Raw genomic sequence first — 24384 nt, 5'->3', positions numbered from 1 at the left:
TTAATTGTTCTTGATGTTTCAAGTTTCAGGCCAGGACAGACAGATTTAATAAAAAAAGAGTTTCTGATAAGAAAATCTTTTTAATCAAGAATTAGAATTAAAAGAGAACATAATATTCATAGCAAATGGGGTTTGACATAAACCATGACTCCAGCTCGAATTGGAATTTTATAACAGAGAGATTCTAGTGCATGGTAACATATGATTAAAGGTTCATTTAAGGTATTCCTTATTACAGATTGGGTGGCCATGGCATGCTATGCTAGGTGTTAACCATTGTCTATGAGGTACCTAAATGATTTAGAGAAATCATTTATGGGAAGAAAGAGTTCTGATGATATTAAGAGTTAATATCATATCTCATTGCCAATTAGTGATGAGCCTAGTGAGTCACACACATATACAAGATAATCATCAAGTTAAATGTGATTTAATTGATTAATTAAAGAGTTTAATTGATTAATTAAATAGGTTTGGTTTGCAATGATACTGCAAAGTCTCTAGCATGACTTGAAACCAAATCTAGGTTATTGGATGTATATTTTAAGTTAAATTTATATTTAAAGTGCTTAAATATAAATTTAATTATGAGAAATTAATTAATAGAGATTAATTAATTAATTTATATTTGATATAAATTAATTAGAAGAGGAGAAATAATTATTTTGGGTTGAGAACTCAAAATTACAACACAAGGGTAATTTGGTCATTTCACAGAGTGACATGTGGCACCATGAGATGGTGACACATGGCACCATATAAGCTTGCCATTTGTCTTCCAATCATGCATGATGATCAAAGTCAAGATTAAACCTAGCTTTGACACTTAGCCTAAGTTAATTAAAATTAAAGTGCAATCAGAAGATGACATGTGGCAAGGGTTTGAAGTGATGACCTAATTATATAATGTGATGTTATAAAAGAATAAAATAATATTCTGATTATTCTAAAGAGGTGCCGCCACCCTTGAAGCCTTCTTCCTCTCTTCTTCTTCTTCTCTCATCAATTCAAAGAGAATTGCTCGTATTCTCTTGAATTAAAATTACTAGAAATTGTTTCTAGTGTCCTATATACATCTACAACCTCTCTAAAGGCAAATCCCTAATTTCTAATTGGTTAGCAAGGCTTGAGAAGCTGTTCAAGGGGCTACCATTGGTGATCTTGGTGTGGACAAACTAGAGGGACAACATTTGGGGTCCTAGGTGCTTCACAAAGGTACCAAACACATTTACAGTGCATAAAAAGGTTAGTGCACATGTTCTTGAATTAATCTAGGGTTCTAATGAATTAATCTGTTAATTCAAAAATCTTAAATGGCAAATGTAGATCCTAATACATATTAAAAGAGTTTTAATATGTAATTGAACATTGAAATCAATTAGGTAAATAATGAATCTTGCATGATGCATGAGACCCTAGAAGAAAGTTTTTTGAATTTAGTATTCTAATCTAATAATTTTCATGCTTCCGCTCCTTCAATTGGTATCAAAGCCACTATATTTGCCATTTAGATTATTTAATATATGATTTAATTGTGTGATTTGATCATAAGATGATTGTTTCATTGCTGGTTGGACCAACAAAAGTGGCGGCTTGGTTATCACCATGATGCTGCGCATGGTTTGGCCATGTTTGATTAGTCTAAGCATGTGCATGGTGTTTGGGTTTTGAATGTGCAATTGTTGTATGATCTAAGGCCCATCCTATGACTAATTAAAAATGTTTAATTAGGAGTTTTAATCATACAATTAAATTTTGATTCAAATTTGAATTTTTAAATTTGGTTGAATGAGATTCAAATCTAAATTTTTAAATTTGTTTGAATGATATTCAAATCTGAATTTTTAAATTTGTTTTGAATAAGATTCAAATCTGAATTTTTAAATTTGGTTGAATGAGAGATGAGATTCAAATATGAATTTTTTAGTTGAATATGAGATATTCAATTTAATTTTAGTATGTATGTTTTATTTAATTGTTAAATGGTAATATGCATGATGGATGATCATAGACAATAAAAGACTAATGTGATTGGATTTATTTCTTTTATTTTTCTTTAGGTTGTAAATTAATTAATTTATTTTGGTGACATGTATTATAAATGTTCTTGAATTAATCTAGGGTTCTAATGAATTAATCTATTAATTCAAAAATCTTAAATGGTAAATGTAGATCCTAATACATATTAAAAGGGTTTTAATATGCAACTGAACATAGAAATCAATCAGGTAAATAATGAATCTTGCATGATGCATGAGACCCTAGAAGAAAATTTTTTGAATTCGATGTTCTAATGTAATAATTTTCATGCTTCCGCTCCTTCATTCTTATCACAAATAGAACTTAGGAGACATTGTTAATATATTTTGAAATGTGGTTTGGAAATCAATATAAATGAAAATGTTGAACCTAGGGACATGTAAAATGATGTAATGAATTAGATAAAGAATTATAAAAGAAAAATAGATGATATAATTGATAAATTGTGAATTATATAAATGATATTCATGAATATGTGCATTCGATAAAAATGAGTATAGATATTGTATTCCACTAGGAAATAAAGTTTAGAATGTTACATCAAATATATATGTATTGGAATATATAATGAAATAATAGACCCATTAATATTAAATGGTACATGAGAGAAAGTAAGGGGAATTATAAATACCTAGTAAGTAAATATATCTTTTGAATTATAAATGATAATTCATATAAATTTTGAAATAAATAAATGAATCACATAAATGTGTAAATAGGACTTTAGTTCTCATTAGGAAAGAAAGGAAGAATATTTTGAGTACAATGGTACATGAAAACCATTTTTGTGAATTGGGATCAAAATGAAGGATAAAATGAATGTATAAATTATGAGAAATACATAAATTATGTATAATTGTAATTCAGAAAATTTATGTTCCCACTGGGAACAGAACAGAATTAAGTGATATAAATTGTAATTAAAACTTATAACGAATTAATGATATAATAATACATATTAACACTTAATGGTATTTATGTGCTCATGTATCGTCTAGACATGTGTGTCAAATTGGATAGATTGGCATACCAATAGGGTATTGTTTTAGCAGTACTGCGTAAGGTTTTATGCCTGTATTTATGGCTTTATGCCCTCACTTATGGCTTTTATGCCCAATTATATGTTATCATGGCTTTTAGCCATATTGATATGTTATCATAACTTTTTAGCTATACTAACTGCATATGTGATTGACATTCTGCGTCCCATGGTATGACGGCCCGAGGCACCACGGTGTCCAGTGCCAACGACCCGTTATCCAGTTTAGTCAGCCTGTCATAGGTTACCTGAGCAGTGTAAATTATTGAAATTATTTAAGAACATTAGTAATTAAAAACATTAGAAAGTACTGAATGAAATGAGAAAAAAAAAGATTAGCAATGGAAACATAACTGAATCAAGTAGTACAAATGAAATTTTCAGAATTGTAGGAACCGAAAATACAATACTCCTAGAATTAATCTGTATATCGAATATTATTACTGTATAAACTCAGCACTTCCAAAGAGGGATAAAAATAAAATATAAGATAGTTGATATTAAAAATATTATACTAAATTTAATTGATACCCGAGGATCTAAATTATACTTTAGAATCATATTTCAGTCTTTCTTTATTTGTATCTATTATTTTTTTATTATACTATTGCACCACTAAGCATAAATGCTTAGCGATGGATTTGTTTTCTCGTGCAGGTACTGAAGGTAAAGCCCAGCGAATATTTAATAGGGATTTTGGAGTTCTGATATGCAAAGTGTTCAAGGTTGTCACCTCTTTGGCAATGCATGTAGATAGGGCCCATGAATTGTATGTTTTAATATAAATTATGGAATTGTAATTAATTTGTATATCATGTAAAGTATGAACTTTATGTAATTAGTTGTAAATCATGTAAATTAATAAAGTTAGAGAATTTTGATACATAAATTAAGTATGAATGGATATGTATACAAATGAGATTGCAAGAATTGAATGTGTGACGATGAGATTTTTTTATTTGTAAAATATTGTTAAATTTTCAAGCAGGTGAATAGTAAAATACACCAACTGGTAATAAAAAAGGGGAAACTCCACTGGTTTCTCCTTAGAAAAATAATTGATATTAAAATATAACGAGAATAAATTATTAAAAGAATAAAATAAGATAAGATTGGGTGCTCCGGTACCGAGTGTGATATGTCTTGCTTGGCTACACTTTACACGAGTAAGGGATGTCACACTGTCCATATTATCCAGCAGGTTATAGCAATCAAATTCAAGAAATATTCATCATATTTGAACTCACCTATTATGGCAGTCTACCACAAAGCAAAGGACAAGAATCTAATAGGATTAGGCTTATATGAGCTAATACTTGAAAACCATATGGTTCTTGCATAACTATGCCAAAATAATGCATGCTCAATAGTTTTACTTTCCATGCTACAAATGAGGCACTGGGTTGATGGCAATTGTAACACTTACCATTTCCTAACATTGAAATTTCTTTCGTAGATGGAATATTTTGGCGAATTTGAAGGTTCCATTGTTAAGGGAATAGGGGCAGAAATGTATGTGTATACATATATGCATGTATGTATGATGTGTTCAAAATATTTTTAAAAAAGAAAAAATTTTTATTGGTTTTGACCAAAGAAAAGTTTTTAAGCATATTTTAGGTAGAAGGATGATGGCTGTCGAATCCACTAGAAATTAAATTAACTGAAATTACCAGTTATGAAATATTTTCTGTAATAAGTGGTAAATCCAGGTCGAACCCTAGAGACTGAATTATTAAATTTCGTGCACTTGTGTAATGGAAAAAGAAACAAAGGTTGAGAGGGGGGGGGTAATTTGCAATCCAAAGAAGAAATAAAAATAAAAATTATGATAAAAAATTAAATAAGAAACTCTCAAATTAAATAAACTTTAGTCTAAGGTAATTCGCATTCTAATGCATTGATTCATTCATAGATAAAAGAAATACAATTATCTCTTATTGAATACTTAACGTAGATTTACCAAACAGCGAGGTAAAATTCTTAACTTCCCTATACTCATCAATTCGAGCCCAGCACTCTTGTTGACTCTAATTATTAACTGAATTGTTATTAAGCAATCCTCATCAAATTAATAACTACTTTAAGAATAGGAAATAGTTAAGCTGAACAATAATTTATGAAGCATAAATCATTTAATTCACCCTATTGTTTCCTTAGGTTATTATCGAAAACTGAGTTCATAATTGATAAAACCTAATTGCTACTCATGTTCAATCTAACATAACAATTACGGATTATGAAGATGAACTAGCAATTGATCACATCAAACAATTAACTAATAGGCCTTTTTAGCAAATTATTCAATAGATCAAAGACAATGAAATCAGAAAACAATAGATATTCAAAAGAAATAAATTAAATTAAGAACCTGGTCTCATAAATCACGCAAAAGAACTTGAATCCCTTGAACTGAATTAAGAACTTAACCACTCATATTTATGGCTTACAGAAAAATAAAGTAGAAAATTGAAGAAATCTAGAATGTATATTGAATGAAGGTGTTGGAGGCCTCTTTTTTTTATAACAAATGGCCTAGGGTTAGGTTTTCATTGTCCCTGAGGTGTTAGGAATCTTTCTCTCTGTAAAAAACTGCAACTGGAGCAAAATCAGGAAACTAATTGTCGACGGATACACGGCCCGTGTATCACTATAAGGCCCAGAGCCGTGTAACTTACTAGAGCTGAATGGGTATTTCTTGCATTGACACAGAAGGTTACACGGGTGAAGCAAAAGGAGTGGGACCAGTTGAAGCAATAATTCTTTGACTAGCACGATTAGTTGTATTGGTGGAACATAAGGCCTACATGATATTGATGTTAAAAAAATATTTATTTTTTGCCATAATAGAAAAAGTAATTAAAAAGTACCTGAAAGTCCTCATTAGCAAAAACTTTGAACATTTCCTTCCAAGTATCCACAGTCAATCCTTCAGGAACATGTTGCAGTCGTTCATCATCACTTGAGTACTTCAAATACTTAAGGTGTAGCTTGTATTTCCATTTGCAATATAATATTTTCATCTCATAGAAACAATAGAATTCAAACTTAGCTTTTTTTTATCTCAGCCATGTCCGGCTTCACCTTTTGCATTTCCTCAAGCTTCTTCCATTTTTTTGGACTCTCATGACTTACATCAAAGTAATCCTATAAAATTTAAAAATTGATTCTTAATTATGCAATATCATGTATTCATCTTATTTGCCAATTTAACATAGAATATAATAAAATATAATGTGATATGATTTAAAGGATAAAAAGAATTTTTTCAAACAAGAAACTCTAAAAAGGCATATGAATTTAACCTGAATCATACTCCATAAACGAGTACGATATCGAGCTTCAATAGCATTCCAAGGCTTCTTAGGTGGACCACAAGATCTTGCACAATATCTTAACCATGATGCCAACTTTCTTTCATGTTCACCAATTGGTCGAAAATATTTTCCTGGGTATATGAAGATAATCAACTTGTCCTTCTTTCCATTTGTCAACTTATCAAGATATACTTGGGCTTTGCCACTGCACATTAAGAAAATTCAACATGAATAGGGACTTTTCATCTTGCACTTTAAAACTTATTTTTCATATGCATATTCTATGCCCAAGGGGGACTAAACTTCAATGCATAGGAAATCAATTCCACTATATGAACAAATGATTCCTCTCTAATAATAATTAGTTTGTACAATTAAGTAAAGTTAATCACAATTATTCAAAAAGTCGCTAATTATTTGATTGTATATTTTCTACTTGTCAAAATATCAAGCCTTCGTTTGATTATTCTTGCTTTTATTTTCAATACTTTTCATCCCAGTCTTTTTCAAAGCATAGTCTAAAAATTCCTCAACCCCACGTAAATATATATCATTGAGACGATCACCAACAAGATCCATCCATCCATCGTTTATTAGGAGCCATTATCTAATAAATAGATAATAAAAAATATAACTATAAAAATAAGCAAACATGTTTGATAAAGAAAAGAATTTAGTTTAAAATTTAGGTTACATTATTAAATAAACAAACATTAAAAAATAATGAAAAGTATGTTTAATTAATTAACATTAATCACAAAGAGAATAGTGCCAAGAAGGATGAGGCACGCAAGTAGTGTAAGCATGATCCAAGATTATTGTACATATACAAGCAAAGCAAAGAAAACCTAGCACTATATTTTATTAATTAATTTTAAAATCCTAGCACTATGTTTTATTAATTAAATTTTAAAATTTTGACATCAATTTTAATTTTAGTTTTAATAACTGAATTTTTGAAATTAAAATAAATATTAAATATTATGGGTTAATTTAATAAAGTTAAAAATAAATGCATGAAAAGGAAGTCCCACTCATAATGACTATCAAAGAGTAAGAAAAATGATGAAATCTACCCAGAGCTTGGCACTTAAATCTGATTCACTCACATCAACATTTACTAGTTTTTTTTTAATTTTTTTTTAAAGCACTAGTTTTTTTTTAATAAAAAAAACATCACATTTTAACTGGGAAATATCACTAATGAGATAGGCAATGAAACAAAATCATCTAGATTGTTGAAATCCTAAGCAGTAGCATGGATGTACTTATGCAATAATTATGTCAGAATTTATGTAAATGGAATTAATTATTGTAACTACAAATAGCCTTACAATTTGCAAGTTCCTTCTCCTTTGTAGCAGCTAACCTCCTAATTAAGTTGTGCAACTTGAGCAAATTTTCACGGCCTATAGCCTACATAAAAGTCAACATACAGATTAATAACACATTTGCCTATAAAGTAATGTCTCATATATATATATATATATATATATATATATATATATATATATAGTCATAGTGAATTCTATATGGGCATGAGTGCAGGTTCTTATTCGCCAAGCCTCTACCATTTTAAAAAGTTTTAAAATATTTAAGTTAAATCTAGTCTATTTGTGAAGCCACCCAAGCTTTCATAGTCTAGAGAGCAAGGCTTACTGTCGTTTTACCATTAATTTTCAAAGGCATGATAACATAAAGTATGTACTAAAGTTGCAGATTTATTTGTTGCACACCGGTAACATCCCCCTAATTGGCTACCATAGATTGTATAATAAGAGTAGCACATAAGGCCATTAATATGATCCAAAGTAATTAGTAAAAAATATATAAAGGCCTTCAAGAAAAATAATGCTTTATCTTGAATTTGAGTGTGATAATATAAAAATAAAATAATAAGCATTAGCAAACTGCAAAAAGTGAATTAGTATTAATTTGCTTAATTTAATTAAAATTAAATGGGTTTGGGTAACGGATACCAACAAACAAAACCCAAACTTGTCACAGGTATTATTCTTCTACCCGTAAAAAACTAACCTGTTACCATCCTTACCTTGAAATGGTTTTTACATTTTTTTTTTATGTAAGTTGCTAGTACTAGTTAGCATTTAGCTTGCAAGAGTAGTTCACAATGTTTTGGATAAAACTAGTAAGCAATTAGATAGGATTGATGGAATTAAATACCAGCTAAGAAAATGTTAGCATCAAAATTTGAATAGAACCATTTTGGTTCCCAAAGCATTTCAGTTTTTCAAATAAAGTCAACATTATTGGTCTATGCTACTTTAGCTAATTTCAATCAATAGTTAAAGCATTTAAGTTAGTTTTCATGCAAGTCTAGTGTACTAAGATTCACAAACCTTGATTTTCCCTAGAAAAAGAAAAAAGCAACAGATTGGGATAAGATACACATTAAAATATTGAAAGAGGTACCATGCCATATTTTAAACAAACTTAAATGCTTATAAGATTTTCTACTTAGCTACTTTATGCAGGTCTATGCTACTTTAGTTAATTTCAAAAAAAAATATTTATGAGATTTTCTTTATGAAAAATAAGAATATATTTATGAGAATGAATGAATGAAGGAACATTCCTAAGAGTGGGTTAGGTGGCCAACCTCATCCAACAAGTGTCCATGGGCAATGGGCTAGCTATTAGTTAACAATAATCGTATTGCATGATCAATTATGAATGTGGGGTATGAGCAATGAATGGAAGGTCCCCAAATAATAGCAATTATACGTTTTAGTAAAGAGAAAGGAGCATTGCCAATGCAGAATTTCTCTAATAAGGAAAATCAACAATATTATTTTCAGAATAAACAGTGTCTGAGCTAGATGACAATGATGGCAAGACATGAAAATTAGCCCTTAAAGAAAGGGTTAGAATTAGGTCCTGCCATTTTTTAGTTAACATTTATTATGCCCAAATGTAAGTGTAACTATATGGAAGGGAAACCATTCTAAGCCAGAAATCCTAAACACTCTTCATATCAGGGTTTCAATTTAGTCCTGTCACTTTGTTGTATGTGCATTAACTTATTATTATTATTATTATTATTATTATTATTATTATTATTATTATTATTATTATTATTATTATTATTATTATTATTATTATTATTATTATTCCCAACTTTTATGTAGATAACAAGTTTTGGAAACTTGATTTGGTAACAGAAATTGTGGTAATGAAAGTTTAGAACAAAACTAACTACAAAACCCAAAATTGAATAGTCAAGTTCATATTGCATGTGTCTGCAGGATGATATTCAAGTTAGAGATTGAATAGATAAATGTATACATCAAACTAGTCTTATCAATTGGTTTAGCTAGAAGCTTAAAAACAATTGTTTTGCTCCAGAACTACTTGCTTAATCTCATATGGGATATAATGTTATCCCAAAACTGACAAGAATATTACATATCACTTGGCAGCAAATGAATTATTAAATATGTGCAAGGAAATTAATGTAAATAATTGTTCAAAATAGTAAAACAAATCCACAATGAGAAGGAAGGTTCTCTCTTTCTTCTCTTTTCTTTTCTTTTTTTTTTTTTTGGATTTTGGTTTTGATAGGTAGTAGGCCTGTTAAGATTTGGAAAATTATTGTATTGTAAGAGTACAGACTGCATTTGATAAATGAATTGTATTTGATTAAAAAAGGGGCTTGTTTGACATGTGCACATAGTCACATAGTTTGTCTTTGGCACTTGACAATATAAAATGGTTAAAAGCAGGTGCATGAAAATTAAAAAGGAAAAAACTGTCATAACAGCTATATTTATATTCACAAGGCTTTTCAAATGCAAGCAATAACAAAATTTTCCAAAGTCCAAAAATTTTACAATTAAAAATGGACAAACCAATCATTTTTGTTATAATATTAACGTGGTTGTCATAAAATAAGCAAAAAGAACATTACCAAATAACATTTTCTTAGCTCTCAATAGTAAAATATTATATTATATTAATAGACGGTAAAATAATCAATGAAAACATATTGGAGCCAACGAAATTTCTGGCTTCCATGTGGATCCAACACTGCTGGTTAATATAAAAATAGACAAGATTGGAGGTATGCCTGTTGTTCAACAAATAAAGAGTTTAAACACTTGCTATAAAAAGAACTATATTAGTCTAATCTTCTGCAAATTTATTAGTTCAATGACTTGTTGGGTTGTTTCATACAACCACAACACCTAAATGGACAAGGGTTATAATTCAACAAGTCTATTACAATTAGCTAGAGGAACAAAAATTCAACATGCTATTACTATTTTCTTGTCAGCACCAAAAATGCATCTTACAACCAGGAAGCAGCACTTCCATAAGAACAAATATCAAAAAGAGATATATTTTGACAAAAAAACAAACACTTTGAAGATTAATGACAGAAGAACTACATCTAGATATAATATATAGCAGAAAATTGAAGAGGAAGTTCAATTGCACCCGGCACTCAATAACCATGCCACAACATGTTGGATGAAAACTCATGGAGTTCTATGAGTCCCCAAAACACAAAAAGACAATTCAAAATCTCCACAAAGGGATCAAAAATAACCTCACTAGCTAGGTGGGTCTCTTTCTAATTCCCAAAATCAAAAAGAGAGAGAATCAAAACAGGCTCAAATTGGGATATTGGCTTGTACATTTTTGTGAAGAAAAATGAATGAGAATAGAAAGAGACAATAGGGAGATTCGAATATATATATGTAAATACCTGTTTCTTGCCTAACTTAACAGCGGCTTCTTATAGCTAGCTTCCTTGCCCGAACTGCTTCCATAAAAGACATAAATTCTCTTAAACCTAGACTTAGTTTCTTCAAAATCCACACTTGGCAGTAGGCAGAGCCTTCCAAATCCACCTTTTGAGAATTGGGAACAATCAGTTTTAACCCTAAGAAACAATAGATTAATTTTGCTTTCATAGAACCCCAAAGGAACACGTTAAGACTATAATATTAGGAGAAATTAGTTTTGAGCGGAAGTTACCAATTTGAAGGACTCATGACACAGAAAATCCCGCTAGAGGGAAAACAAATTCTAAAAGAAATAAAATAATTCATTAACAAGGGTAATATTACCCTCGTCAAAGACTTTTAAAAATTGAAAAAATAAATTAAAAAATACCAATATATTACTTTTAAACAAAAGAATTTAATAATGGTAGTTAAAAATTAATTCAATTACGACCACTTATAGTATTGGTCATTATATATAAATTATTAACAAAGAAATTTTAATTTTATCGTTAATTCTTGATCGTTAAAAGTCATAATTCTTGTAGTGAATATATAATTATATAATTATGTAAAAAAAGCTTAGGATGTTTCTAATTTTAACATTTGGAGACTAAAAATTTTTGTCATCTCTTATATTTGTACTCTTAACTCACACTTCAGGGACGAAATATATAATTATTTCCTATATTTGAGATTTTTTTTATTTTTAATTATGATAGAAAAGTCGTCTCCAATTTTAAATGGTAATTCAATTAGGAATAAAAAATATATTAGTCTCCTATAATATAAAAAAATTATGATTCGAAGACCATAAAAAAAATTGGTTCCAAAAAATTATCCCCTATACTCACTTTTTTTGGTAATGGAGACACCTAGATGAACAATCACCTCACAAGGACAAGCCCCTACACAAGAGAACTACTATAGAAAACTCACAAGAGTGAAAGACAAGAAAGGAATGATACATGAAAACTACCACTAAGAAATTGATAGGCAAGCTCTTTCTTCCCATTTCCAAGATATTGGAGCTTCAATGACATGATCTGATGATTTATTGTGTCAAAAACCAACGTATCTAAGTCAAACACGTGCCATACCTCCAAAATAACACAATTACAAGTTGTCACAAAAAAACTTTTTGTCATGACAATGCCACTGTTTTGTCATAATATTTAGCTTTTTAATGACGAACTACAGATCATCATAAGGAAATTCGTAACAAAATATTAAATTTCTTGTTGTGTTGTAATAACAAGAAAATTATCTCTCAAACCCTAAAATTCAATTATACCCAATAAACTCACCTCCCAAATAAATGGAATAAAAAAAGCTCTCAAAATTCAAGTACAAAGTAAGCACTGCTTGCATATTTATAGAGCACTTGGGGCCTATTTTATAGAGAGAAAAAGGAGAGGAAAATGGCAAGGAAAGAGAAAAAGAGTAATTTATTTATTTTATTGGAGGGGAAAAGGGAGAAAGAAAAATTAAATGTCAAATTCTTTTGTTTTGTAAAAAAAAAATGAGTAAGAAAAGGAATTGTAAAGATTTGTGTGGAAAACACTATTTATTTTTTTTAATTTTTCTTTTATACTTTTTTTTTCTCAAATAGTTATTTTTAATATAATTTTATTTATTCAATATGAATATAATAGTAAAAATATAATAATTTTTTTCTCACTTTTTTTTCTTTAAAACATTAAAAATAAATAAATTCTTTTTTTTTTCTGTGTAAAAAAAATTGATAAGAAAAAAAAAATTATAAGAATTTTACTTTTTTTAGGAGACAGGCAGGCAATAATTTCTTTGACGAGAAGAAATTGGACACGGCAAAACTTGCCAATTAAGTTGCCGCACTCCATAAGACGTAATGATGAAGGTATTTCTATGGGCCATTCTCATGCATTATTGTGTAACATCAGCAATTCAAGTCAAGAATAGCATTTAAGCTATTATCCCCAACAAATTTCTTTTATCCATCAATATTTTCTTTTTTTTTTTCTACGCTGCTATTGATTTCTTGTTTTTTTTATTAAATCCCTATATTTTTATTTTTCTACACGTTAAACCATTATTTAAGGCTAACTGTTAGGTCAAGAATTACCCAAAGCTCATTTTAAGGAAAAATTAAACTATGAAATATTTATGATTTCATTCTTCAAACAGTAAAATTAAAATTGGTAACTCTATACAAAAAATATATAATAAATATAAAAAGTAAACATTAATTATAAATAATAAATAAATGAAACATATAAAAATTCTATAAACTCAATTGTTTTACGAAAAATAATTTATACATAGAAAATATTTTTAAAAAAATATATTTCATGAAAATATATATTGTTATTTGATTTTAATATTGAATTAATAATATGTGTTGATTTTATATATGTATAAATATTATCATATTTTAATAAGATTATTAAAATTTAAAAAATAAAAAAGACTTTTTTTAAAAAAATTATTTTTATTTAAAAATGACTTAATTTTTTTAATAAAAAAATATTTTTCATTAATTAATTTTTTATGTGCCACAAACATTAAACAATACAAAAAATTTTCCTGAAACAAACGAATTCAAAGTATACAATATTTTTTTATTGATCGTAGTGTGCCACTTTTAGGGGTGTGTAAACGGTTGGTTCGATTCTGAATCAAATCAAATTAAATCAATAAAACTGAAAATAGAAAATCAAGAATTTTAAAAAATCAAACCAAATCGATAAATATCGGTTCGCTTTTAAACCGATCAAATCAAATTTTGTAAGATTTCATATTTTCAACATTAAATCTCAATAACAAAAACATAAAAAAAAACCTTAGAAATTAGAACTAAAAAATCTTAGGGTTTCATATATATATATATATATATATATATATATATATATATATATATATATATATATATATGTATATATAATTTCAGTTTAGTTTGATTTCTTTTATTTTTTATGAAAAAAATCGAACTGAACCGATTAATCAAAATTATTAAAATTTATAAATCGAATTGAATCGATTGAATTTTAAAATTGAACTGATTAAATCAAACTGACTTAATTCAGTTCAATTTTTAGTTTAGACCAAAATCTGATGCATCCCTAGTCACTTTACCTAGTAAAATTTCTTTTATTTACCATTTGGTTTTACTTTTTCGATGAAAAAGTTATTAAAAAGAAAAGAAAAGAAAATTAAATACTACTATATATACAGAGGGAGTGAAAGAGAGATGGGTTGCAATGAGGGAAGAAATGAGGAGGTTGGAAATGTCCGTAACTAACTGCAGTTGTTGCCAACATGTACCACCTCTGGATTTCTTCCCAATATATCCTCCTCGCCATCCATTCCACTGTTGCCACTGCTTCCCTAGCTGCTATTTTTGCCAACAAAATAAACTTGCATTTGGTTACTGCGTTCCTACCTGTTCTGCTTGCCGACTTCCACCACACGACCGCAGAACAACTGAACCAGACCGCGGCGGAACAACCGAACCAGACCGCGGCGGAACAATTGAACATGGGGACGGCGAACCAAATAAACCAGTCGGAGGCAGAACAACTGAACCAGATGGAGGAGGACCCGACGAACCATGTGGGACAGAAAACCTCATCCAATTTCCCATTCCGACAAATCCTTCCTGGAGTAATCTCTCTTACTCTCTGTGTTTCTCTCTAACTGCAAAACATATTTCCTCCGCTTGACTAGAGTTGACGAAAAAGTTTTTGGTACCCAAAAGCTAAGCATAATTTGGTGAAAAATCAAAGCTTTAATTTTCAAGTTTTTAATTATTAGCTAATTTGGACTGAAGATTTTTCTGGGATTACTTATTTTACAAAAAGAGATTAAACTTTACAAATTTTGAATATAGTTAAAAAAATAATGACACTTCATAAAATATTAGAACATATAAATATAATTTTTTTATAAAATTAATATATAAGACACTATTTTAAATTAACAAACAATGAGTATTGTTATTTGTATTTTGTAATAAAAATATAAATAACACCATTCGCATTATTTTTAATTTAGGAAAATATATTATTATATTGATCTTATAAAAACAAATTATATCTATTTTCGGTGAAGTACATCATTTTTATTTAATTTAATATATTTTTTATAAAATAAAATCTTTTACATAAATTAAACATCACTTTAAAATTTGAGAGATAAAATACATAAATTTCGTAAAAATTTGAAAATTTTTAGTGAAATAAAATAAGTATAAAAGCCACTTAAAAAATTAATTATATCAAAAAATTATTTTATTTATTAATATGATTAGTCTAGTCTGTAAGGATGAGAGTCCTTCTTTATTATTTGAAATTTATTTTAAAAAAAAGAACCTTTTATTTACAGATTCACAAATCTATTACTAAATTAGTTGTTAATAATATGAATTAGTATTGGATTCATTAGTAATCTATTGTTAAAACCTTCTAGCGATGGGAGTTTTGGCAATGAATAATTGCTAATTCATTGGACAATGTGTTAATGACAGATTTTAATACATCATTAAAAATATAAATCAGTGACTAATCCATCATTAATCAATATTATTAGCCATAAAATTTTAATTTGTCGCTAAATATCATCTTTTCTTGTATTAATTGTTCAACCCCATGTAGGAAAGCTCTCGAATTATTTTTCTATTTCAAATTTTTAATCTTGAAGAGGATGTAAACAAATATATAAGTCTAATTTTAAATAATATAAACAAGAAAGATTAGATATTGATGTATGTTTTAGTACTAAATTATTACATTTAAAATTGTAAAACCAGGGAAAAGAACGTTAGCTTTAAGTCAAGTTTAATATAATATGAATTTATCTAAATATATATAATTTTTTATGGACATATAAATAAATAAATAAAATTTTCTAAAATTTATAATGTATGATTTTAGTGGGCTTGCCATTTAAATATATATTTTTAGTTGTATAACTTTATAAATATTCATTGGGAAATTTCAAATATATCATCAATAAATTATCTATAAATAGATCTTAGATTTTTTATACTATTAGTCCAGTATTTGCATAGGATCGAGACAAATTAAGTTGCTTGAACTTCATCTAATTATTCTTATTGCGACAAATATTTGATATGGACTAATTTTGAGTGAATTGAATTGAATTAATTCATCAGGTAACCCAAAACTTTATGGTTGGGGAATTCAGCACTTAGTAGTGAATGTGAGGAGTACAGTGATATTTTCGTCCCTGATGGTCAGTTTGGGCGGAGGTGGCAATATAAGAATAGTTAAATAGTTGAATATTTTTATTTGTATTGACCCATATGATAGAATTGAATTGAACTGATTGTGTATCTTTTTATCTATCAGGTAGAAAAAGCAAGGGTGATACAGGCGTCGCTGTTTGCAATGGCAATAAACACACTTTTGCAGATTTGTTTTGGTGCTCGGCTTTCTGTGTCGATGGAAACATCCCAAGCTTACATTATCCCTATAATTTCCATTGCTTTATCAACTTGCAGTAATTTTGATCACTTACTCGATCCCCATCAGGTTGGTTGGCTTTCTTTATTTTTAATTTAATTTTATTATTATTATTATTATTATTATTATTATTATTATTATTATTATTATTATTATTATTAAAAGTAAAAAGCAAAAAGAGAAAGAAAAAGCCTTTTATAAAAGAAAAAGTAACCTTTTATACACACACACATATATATATATATATATTAATAAAAAATTAATAAAAAAAGATATTTAAAAAATAAAAATTGAATCAAACGCATGCTAATTATTTGCCTGCATAACATACACAAATTTGTCTCCTTTTTCTTAAAAAAAATAATATTAATTTAATTTTTTTTATTCAAACTTCATAGTGATTGATTCAACTCAAATAAATCAACTTCAAGTTAAATTGTCAAATTGCCCTCCTACTATTGAATATATTCTGTTAGCTTTTATGGGTTGATTTGGTATTATCAGGGTTTGAACTATTCATGCGACGTGTACAAGGAGCAAGTCTCATTTCGTCTTTCTTTCAAATGGTGATTGGTTTCTCTGGTTTGGCGAGATATTTCGCAAGGTATAAATTAATTACTAAATTTGGGATCGATATTCATTCATTATTTACTTGCTCAACCAGCTTTGGTTTCTATGTGTTTTTATATGGCAGACACCTTAGCCCTCTTGCTTCAGTTCCTCTTGTAACACTCACGGGACTTGGGCTGTACGTCCGTGGATTTCCACTGGTAAACACATCTAAAACTCCCAATTCAACTACTTTTCCATTTTAGTAATTATTTTTGTAATGTGATCTTCCATCGGTTGGTTTGTTGCTTGTAGTTGGCTAGGTGTATTGAAATTGGACTCCCAGCTTTAGCTCTATTGGTTTTCTTAACTCAGGTAACATGCTTCATCATTTCTGTTCCAAGCAACTTCATTAGAAAGATTTCACATGCATCAAACCTAATTCAACTTATCAGTGAATTTCAACAAATTTACTGAACTTCAATTGGCATATAAAGACTAATTTTCTTTTATATTAGGATTTCACAGGCATCTAATCTATTGCTAAATTTTAAATTTTATTTGCCTACTTTATTTCTAGAATTATATTAGACACCAATTAGGTAGATATGGATTTCAAGTAATGAGGTAAAGGAATTTGACATTATGTTTCACTTAAATCCAAGTTCACGTATACTTTAAGTTCAGCGATTACCTTGAAATCCAATATAAATTAAGTGAATTTGGGTAAAAGCCCGAGTGTTTTGATACCTAGTTGGATGAGATATATCTATTTGAGAAGGGAAAGACTATATAAATTGTAGATACAAGTTAGCTGGAGAGCATATAACATATACTGTGCTGTGTGTTTAATTTTCAGAATGGTTTTACCTAATACTCTTAGTGTTCTATCTTGCTGATTGCAGTTTCTTCCCCTTATCTGGAAAGCAAAAAAAGAGATAGTTGGTCAATTAGCAATCATACTTTCTGTGGGAATTGTATGGACCTATGCAGAGATTTTGACAGTAGCTGGTGCATATGATAATACATCTCAAGAAAGACAAATTAATTGTCGTACTGATAGTTCTAGTCTCAATGGTGCTGCTCGTTGGTAAAGCTCCAATTCTACCAACTAAAATTTGAATTCATCTCTATTGTGATTTTACTGGAAAGTTATGCTTCAACCATGTGAGGAGGTCCAGATTCAGTAAAGCCATCAATTATATTTTGCTTCACTATATGCTGGATAAACCATCAAGAAACACAAATGAATTGTCATTCTGATAGTTCTGGGCTCATTGGTGCTGCACCTTGGTAAAACTTAAATTCCACCAACTAATTTGATTTCTTCTCTACTGTGATTTTGTTGGTTTAGTAGTTGTTTAAAAGTTATGCTTCCATCAAGTGGGGAGCTCCAGATTCAGTAAAACTATCAGTTATATTTTGCTTCACTATTTGCAGGATAAAGATTCCACAACCATTTCAATGGGGAATTCCCATTTTTGAAGTTGGCGATGCTCTTTCAATGATGGCTGCTTCTCTTGTAGCTGTTATTGAGGTTATATACATATTCTTCGAAATTCATTGATCCTTTTCTATACGTTCGTCAAAAAAAAGGTATCTTTAATCTATGAGGCCGCGGCTTTGTCTTTTTGATTTAATTTTATGTTTCTGCAGTCTTCTGGTACATTTTATGCAGCATCAAAATTAAGCGGTGCTCCTCCTATACCTCCCTCTGCACTGACTCGTGGTATTGGCATTCAGGTAGGAATTAATCATGTGATGTTGCATTATTTTCTTTTAAGATCTTTAACATTCTGTAATTCTCCATCACTTGTTTTAACTTTCATCAACATACAGGGAATTGGAACTATGATAGATGCAGTATTTGGTACAGGAAATGGCTCCACTGCTTCAGTGCAATGACTTTAAACTTTGGACAAAATCTAATGTATTATGATAGTTGCTTTTGTTGGTGAAGAGATTTCTAATACGAGAGTTTTTGATACTCTGAACCTCTATTTGACATGAGGAAACAGGTTTATATGTATATTGTGTGTTAGAATTATAAGTCAAAATATTAGTGGATTTTGGAGAGAACTTTTTCTAATTTAGTGTGAGAAATATTTCTTAATAGAATTAAGAAATATTTCTTAATAGAATTAAGAATTATTTCCTATATTAGAGTAGAACTCCTTTTTTAGTGTTATTTCTAAATTGAGTGTGATTCCTAATTAGATTAGAAATGAGGAAATCAAAACTATAAATAGAAGAATGGTAGAAAGATTATTTGGTTTCAGCCCATGGAGTGAGTGGCTTTGCTAATTGCTGAGGAGTAGATTTGCCTATTGAGGAAGGGCTCTTGCCTATTATAGTCTCATTGCGGAAGAAAGGTTTTGGTCTAAGATAGAGAAATGCATAGTGCAAGACTAAGAGACTATTGCTCTTTATAGTTGAAGACACCTTTTGTGGTGATATAGTTAAAGTGATAAATATATTGGATTATGTCTAAAGGAGAATGAGAATACTAACTAATGTATTTACTATGAGTAATTATGACGTGAGAATTTTCTTGGGTGTAATTAGATTGATAGGTAAATAGCTTTACGCTTATAGTTGATTGATTATTTATTTGTTATAGTAGAAGATGGCATACATATGGGTTTGACCCTATGTTGAGAGAGTGAACCACATAAATATTAGTATTTTATGTGTTTACTTTATTTCTTTGTATTTTACACGCTTCTGCGATACACAACATTGTGTCAATTGATTTGGATTTGCTGCTATGGTTATTTGCCCACAATTGCTAACATAAAAATTGCAGGACATATTAAGTTGATGTCCTAAACTTAGCAATCTTTTTTGTACTAGTTCTATGAGCTAATTATGTATTTTTTTTTTTTAATTTGCTCTTACAGGGAAGATGCGGGTCTTTTAGAATTAACAAAAGTAGGAAGTCGGAGGGTCGTTATAGTATCAGCAATCATTATGGTTTTCTTTTCCATTTTAGGTGCAGTATTCCTCATACTGCAATATTTTACTTTCTGATTTATCTTATCTCAATCAATCTACTTATAGTTGTACTCCTATTAAGCTTTATTTTTTTTTTTTTTTTTTTTTTTTTTTTTTTTTTTTATCATCTCATTTCTGCTTAAATAAAGTTGCAAATAGAGTATTAGTATTGTTTAAGTTTGCTCACAGGAAAAGTTGGGGCTTTTTTCTCTTTAATACCATTGCCAATTGTGGGAGCTCTTCATACTTTCCTCTTCCCCTACGTGGGTATGTCTCGCCTCGGCTAATTATAATTTTTGTATCAAAGATATGGTCGAATTTTGTGTTTTCATTAATGAAAAAGTTGCAAACTAATGTTTACTATGACAGTATAACTGATTTTACAAAGGAAGAGAAACTAGTGAAAGTGATATTAAATTTCCTAACAATCTCAACTTGATCAATTAGGACACAAAATATTGCTGAAAATCAACATAATACTATTTAGGTTTTTTCGGATAGTAATACTGTTTAGGATTTTTCAAATGGTTAAGAGATTACTTATTACAGCTTCAGCTGGGCTTCAATATCTCCAGTTTTGCAACGTGAATAGCTTTAGATCAAAGTTCATTCTAGGCTTTTCTCTCTTCATGGGTCTTTCTGTGCCTCAATACTTCAAGGAATATGTTTTTCTTTCTGGTCATGGACCTGTTAACACTGGCTTCACCTGGGTACGTGTATTTCAAATGCAACTTTCTCTTAATAGTGTAAACATATTTATCTTATTAAACAAATGCAGATTCATACTTTAATGATGAAGCTCTTATGATTCTTTACTTCCAGTTCAATGACATAATCCAAGTGATTTTCTCATCCCCACCAACAGTCGCCCTTATAATTGCTTTCTTTTTGGATCGGACTCATACTCCTAAGGCCCACTCGACCAGGAAAGACAGTGGCATGGATTTGAAAGAGCAATATGATGAGTCGGAAATGACTCAACAAATCTATAAGATAATTACTTCACTTGATGATTTATGCTCTTAATTCTAATTAATATGCTTCATCCACTGTACATGAAATAATAGTTACAATTCATATTTTCTCTTACCAAGAGTCTATCACGTTGCTCTCTTGTGGCAAGTTGTGGCAACTGAAAATATAGTACATGTTATAATGTTGATTTTTAGCTTTGGGTTTTTTTTTTTTTTTTTTGAAATGCATTGAAAGGCCCCAAGACACTCAGAAGAAAACAATGCAACAAGATCCGCAGGAGGGTTAACAACCTAATTACAAGCCAACTAAAAGTTAAGACATAACTTAGCCACCATATCAACTGCCTGATTAGCAAATCTCTTGACAAGGGAAAAAAATACCTGTGAGAACTTGGGAATAAGAGCAACAATTGCTTGAATTAAAGCTTGAATTTCCCAATAAAGGCATTGAAGAGGATTCTTCAGAGTCGAAATAAGGATGGCCTAGAGATGAGTAACCAAACGGAAATTGCTGTCTTCACAGCTAAAAGCCCTAAACCCAGGGAAAGATTTGTGAAATAATTTTTGGGACTTCAGAGAAGAGTCATTGAGGTTTCGATAGCATTAGAATGCCAAGAAAATACTTCTGGAATTCTATTAATCGGTACAGACAATTTTGGCTCCTTAAGCCAAACAAAGGGTATTTTGATCATTTTGTCTTCAGAGATGATTTTTGATTGACTTATCCAGTTAAATAAATAATTATTATGACATAAAATATTAATAAATATTGCTAAAAATTTAATTAAAAATGAGTAGAAAAGAAAAGAAGAGAAAATGAAGAAAATTAGAATTTTGACATCACTATGATGTCATCAAAGTTCCTTCCACCAATCACAATTTAACTAATTAACTAAAAGGATAAAAATGACATAAAAATGAGATAAAAACCAAACAAACCAGCAACCTTCTTCTCCATATGAGCTGGCCAACATAGGAAGAGAGAGAGAGAGAGAGAGAGAGAGAGAGAGAGAAAACCTCCATGGAAGCCATGATTCCAAGCTTGAGTTCACCTGACAAACCACCATAAAACCTCATCTTGTCTTCACAAAAATTGACCCTTACCACTAGAGTAAGACTTGGACGGCAAAAAGAATTAGAAATCAAGAAGTTTAGGAAGTTGGGAATTGCACACAAAGATGTTAGTGTCATATTTCTTACCTTTATTCCCTTTTAAGCATGAATTCAAGTTAAGTTAGGTTAGAAATTGATGAAAAATGAAGTAAATATGCATGCTTAGGTTTCATGGAATTTTGGCTAGACTTATGAGAGTGAGAGTTTGAGGGCTTTGATGGATTTGAATGGTTTAGAAATGGTGTTTCATGTGTATACATCAATTAGAAATTGATTAGTATACCTAATGTGATATGTGTTGTGTAAATCTTGAATTGGAGCTAGGCTTTGATATAGAAATTAGGAATTAATTATATGTTGATAAATTGTTAATGTTGAGACCAATTATGGACTAATTGAAGTGCATGGAATGTGATTTGTCGATGGTAGTAGTGTGGGAAGGTGGTATTGGAAGTGTTGCTCTTATGCAGGGAATTCTGGACCTATGAGTCCAGTGTGTTTAAATGAACATAAGTAGAGCTAGATAGCTCCAATTGGTATGAGGCCAACTGGATATGAAATTTAAGACCTTAAGCCACATTTTTAGTGAAGAAACCATGCCCAGAAAACTAACCTAAGTTGCCCTAAAAATTGACCTAATCCGAGTAACATACATACTGCCCTGGAAAATTAATCAAACAAACAGTATTTGTTCATTTGACCATATCTCAGTGTAGAAATATCCAATTGACCTGAATTTTATATCAATGGAAATATTAGACAATTTATAACAACTTTCATGAAGAGCACAAACTCAAATTCTGAACCTAACCAATTCAAATTGCTAGTCTAAGTTAGGACACCAAATCTAGTAGAATCAAATTTGCCCAGAAAATCTGGGTAAGGACCAATCCGGCTAGTTGTGGTAAATTAACCATAACTTGAGCTATAAAACTTCAAATGGAGTGATTCAAAAAGGAAATTAAAGAAGACACATAAAGGAACAATTTTGATGAAGAAAAGTTTACCAAATTCTCACTATAGCTTAGACCAATAGAACAGTAAACATAGAACACAAAAACGAATTTTTTGAAAATACTTCTAGAAGGCTTTGATTTGCAATTGGCAATCAATGTCAACAAACTTAGAACCCAAAATGTGGTTTAAAAATGTATCAAACATTTGTGTACATATTATGAATTAAAAAGTCAACCTTTGAAGGGAAATGGTCAAGTGAATAGTAACTACCAAAAACTTAAGTTGCTAATGGGGTTAATGGTAACCCACTTAAGGGATTTAATGTATGCCCAAATTATGAGAATAGATAGATGGGAATTGTATTCTCTATTAGTAGTATGCCCTAGAACATATCATTTAGTATGTATCTTGTACATGTTTTATTAATAAAAAAAAGGGCATTTTCACTTTTCCATTTACATAACATATTTATGTGTAATAGAAAAGGTCCATTGATATTTTGTTAGAAATTCTATTCTTAAGTTGTTAAGAATATGAGTGACAATATTTCTAGCACAAAGTATCATAAATTGGTTCATAATCGAGGATACTTCACAATAAGGACATGACTTATCCAGAAAGATTATAATCTTGTTTGTTCCCAAGTTGTTTATATGAGATGTAAATAAGATGGAATGGTGAGTCTCATGCCATATAACAAACATGATAGGCACTTATGCATGATAAGTAGGCCGAACCAGTGACACTTATGACAAGCACGTGGAGTTTACTCTTGTCAATGCATTGTCATAAATCATATCAGTGCATATAATCTTTAGACCTGAGATAACACGATTATCTTGTATATAGGTAGTTTGAGTTTGATACTACTTTCATACTTGTACTATGTATGGGTATATGGGCATATGTTGGCTCCTACTAGTTATATATGGAGGTAGGTGTTGATCAAGATGGAATCTATTACCCTAAGTAAATAGGGATAAAATCCTATGTTCATTTAACTGTTCTTGATGTTTCAAGTTCCTGGCCAGGACAGACAGATTTAATCAGAAAAGAGTTTCTGATGAGAAAATCTTTTTAATCAAAAATTAGAATTAAAAGAGAACATATTATTCATAGCAAATAGGGTTTGACATAAACCATAACTCCAGCTCGAATTGGGATTTTATAATAGAGAGATTCTAGTGCATG

At 29.6% G+C, this 24384-nt stretch overlaps 1 protein-coding gene across 1 annotated transcript; it reads left to right on the top strand.

Annotated features, from left to right (window-relative positions):
- Nucleotides 1–17096: 17096 nt before the first annotated feature.
- Nucleotides 17097–21317, top strand: LOC131182313 (nucleobase-ascorbate transporter 4-like). Its single transcript, XM_058151390.1, has 11 exons — nt 17097–17210; nt 17301–17376; nt 17471–17530; nt 18061–18245; nt 18596–18692; nt 18812–18898; nt 18995–19053; nt 20056–20147; nt 20339–20416; nt 20699–20859; nt 20972–21317. Exons 1-11 carry the CDS (start codon nt 17125–17127, stop codon nt 21173–21175), a joined length of 1185 nt encoding a protein of 394 aa, XP_058007373.1. The 5' UTR covers nt 17097–17124; the 3' UTR covers nt 21176–21317.
- The last annotated feature ends 3067 nt before the right edge of the window (nt 21318–24384 follow it).

The sequence above is a fragment of the Hevea brasiliensis genome, chromosome 8, assembly GCF_030052815.1.
Source record: "Hevea brasiliensis isolate MT/VB/25A 57/8 chromosome 8, ASM3005281v1, whole genome shotgun sequence".
Lineage (NCBI taxonomy): Eukaryota > Viridiplantae > Streptophyta > Magnoliopsida > Malpighiales > Euphorbiaceae > Hevea > Hevea brasiliensis.
This window is presented reverse-complemented; position numbering and strand designations above follow the sequence as displayed.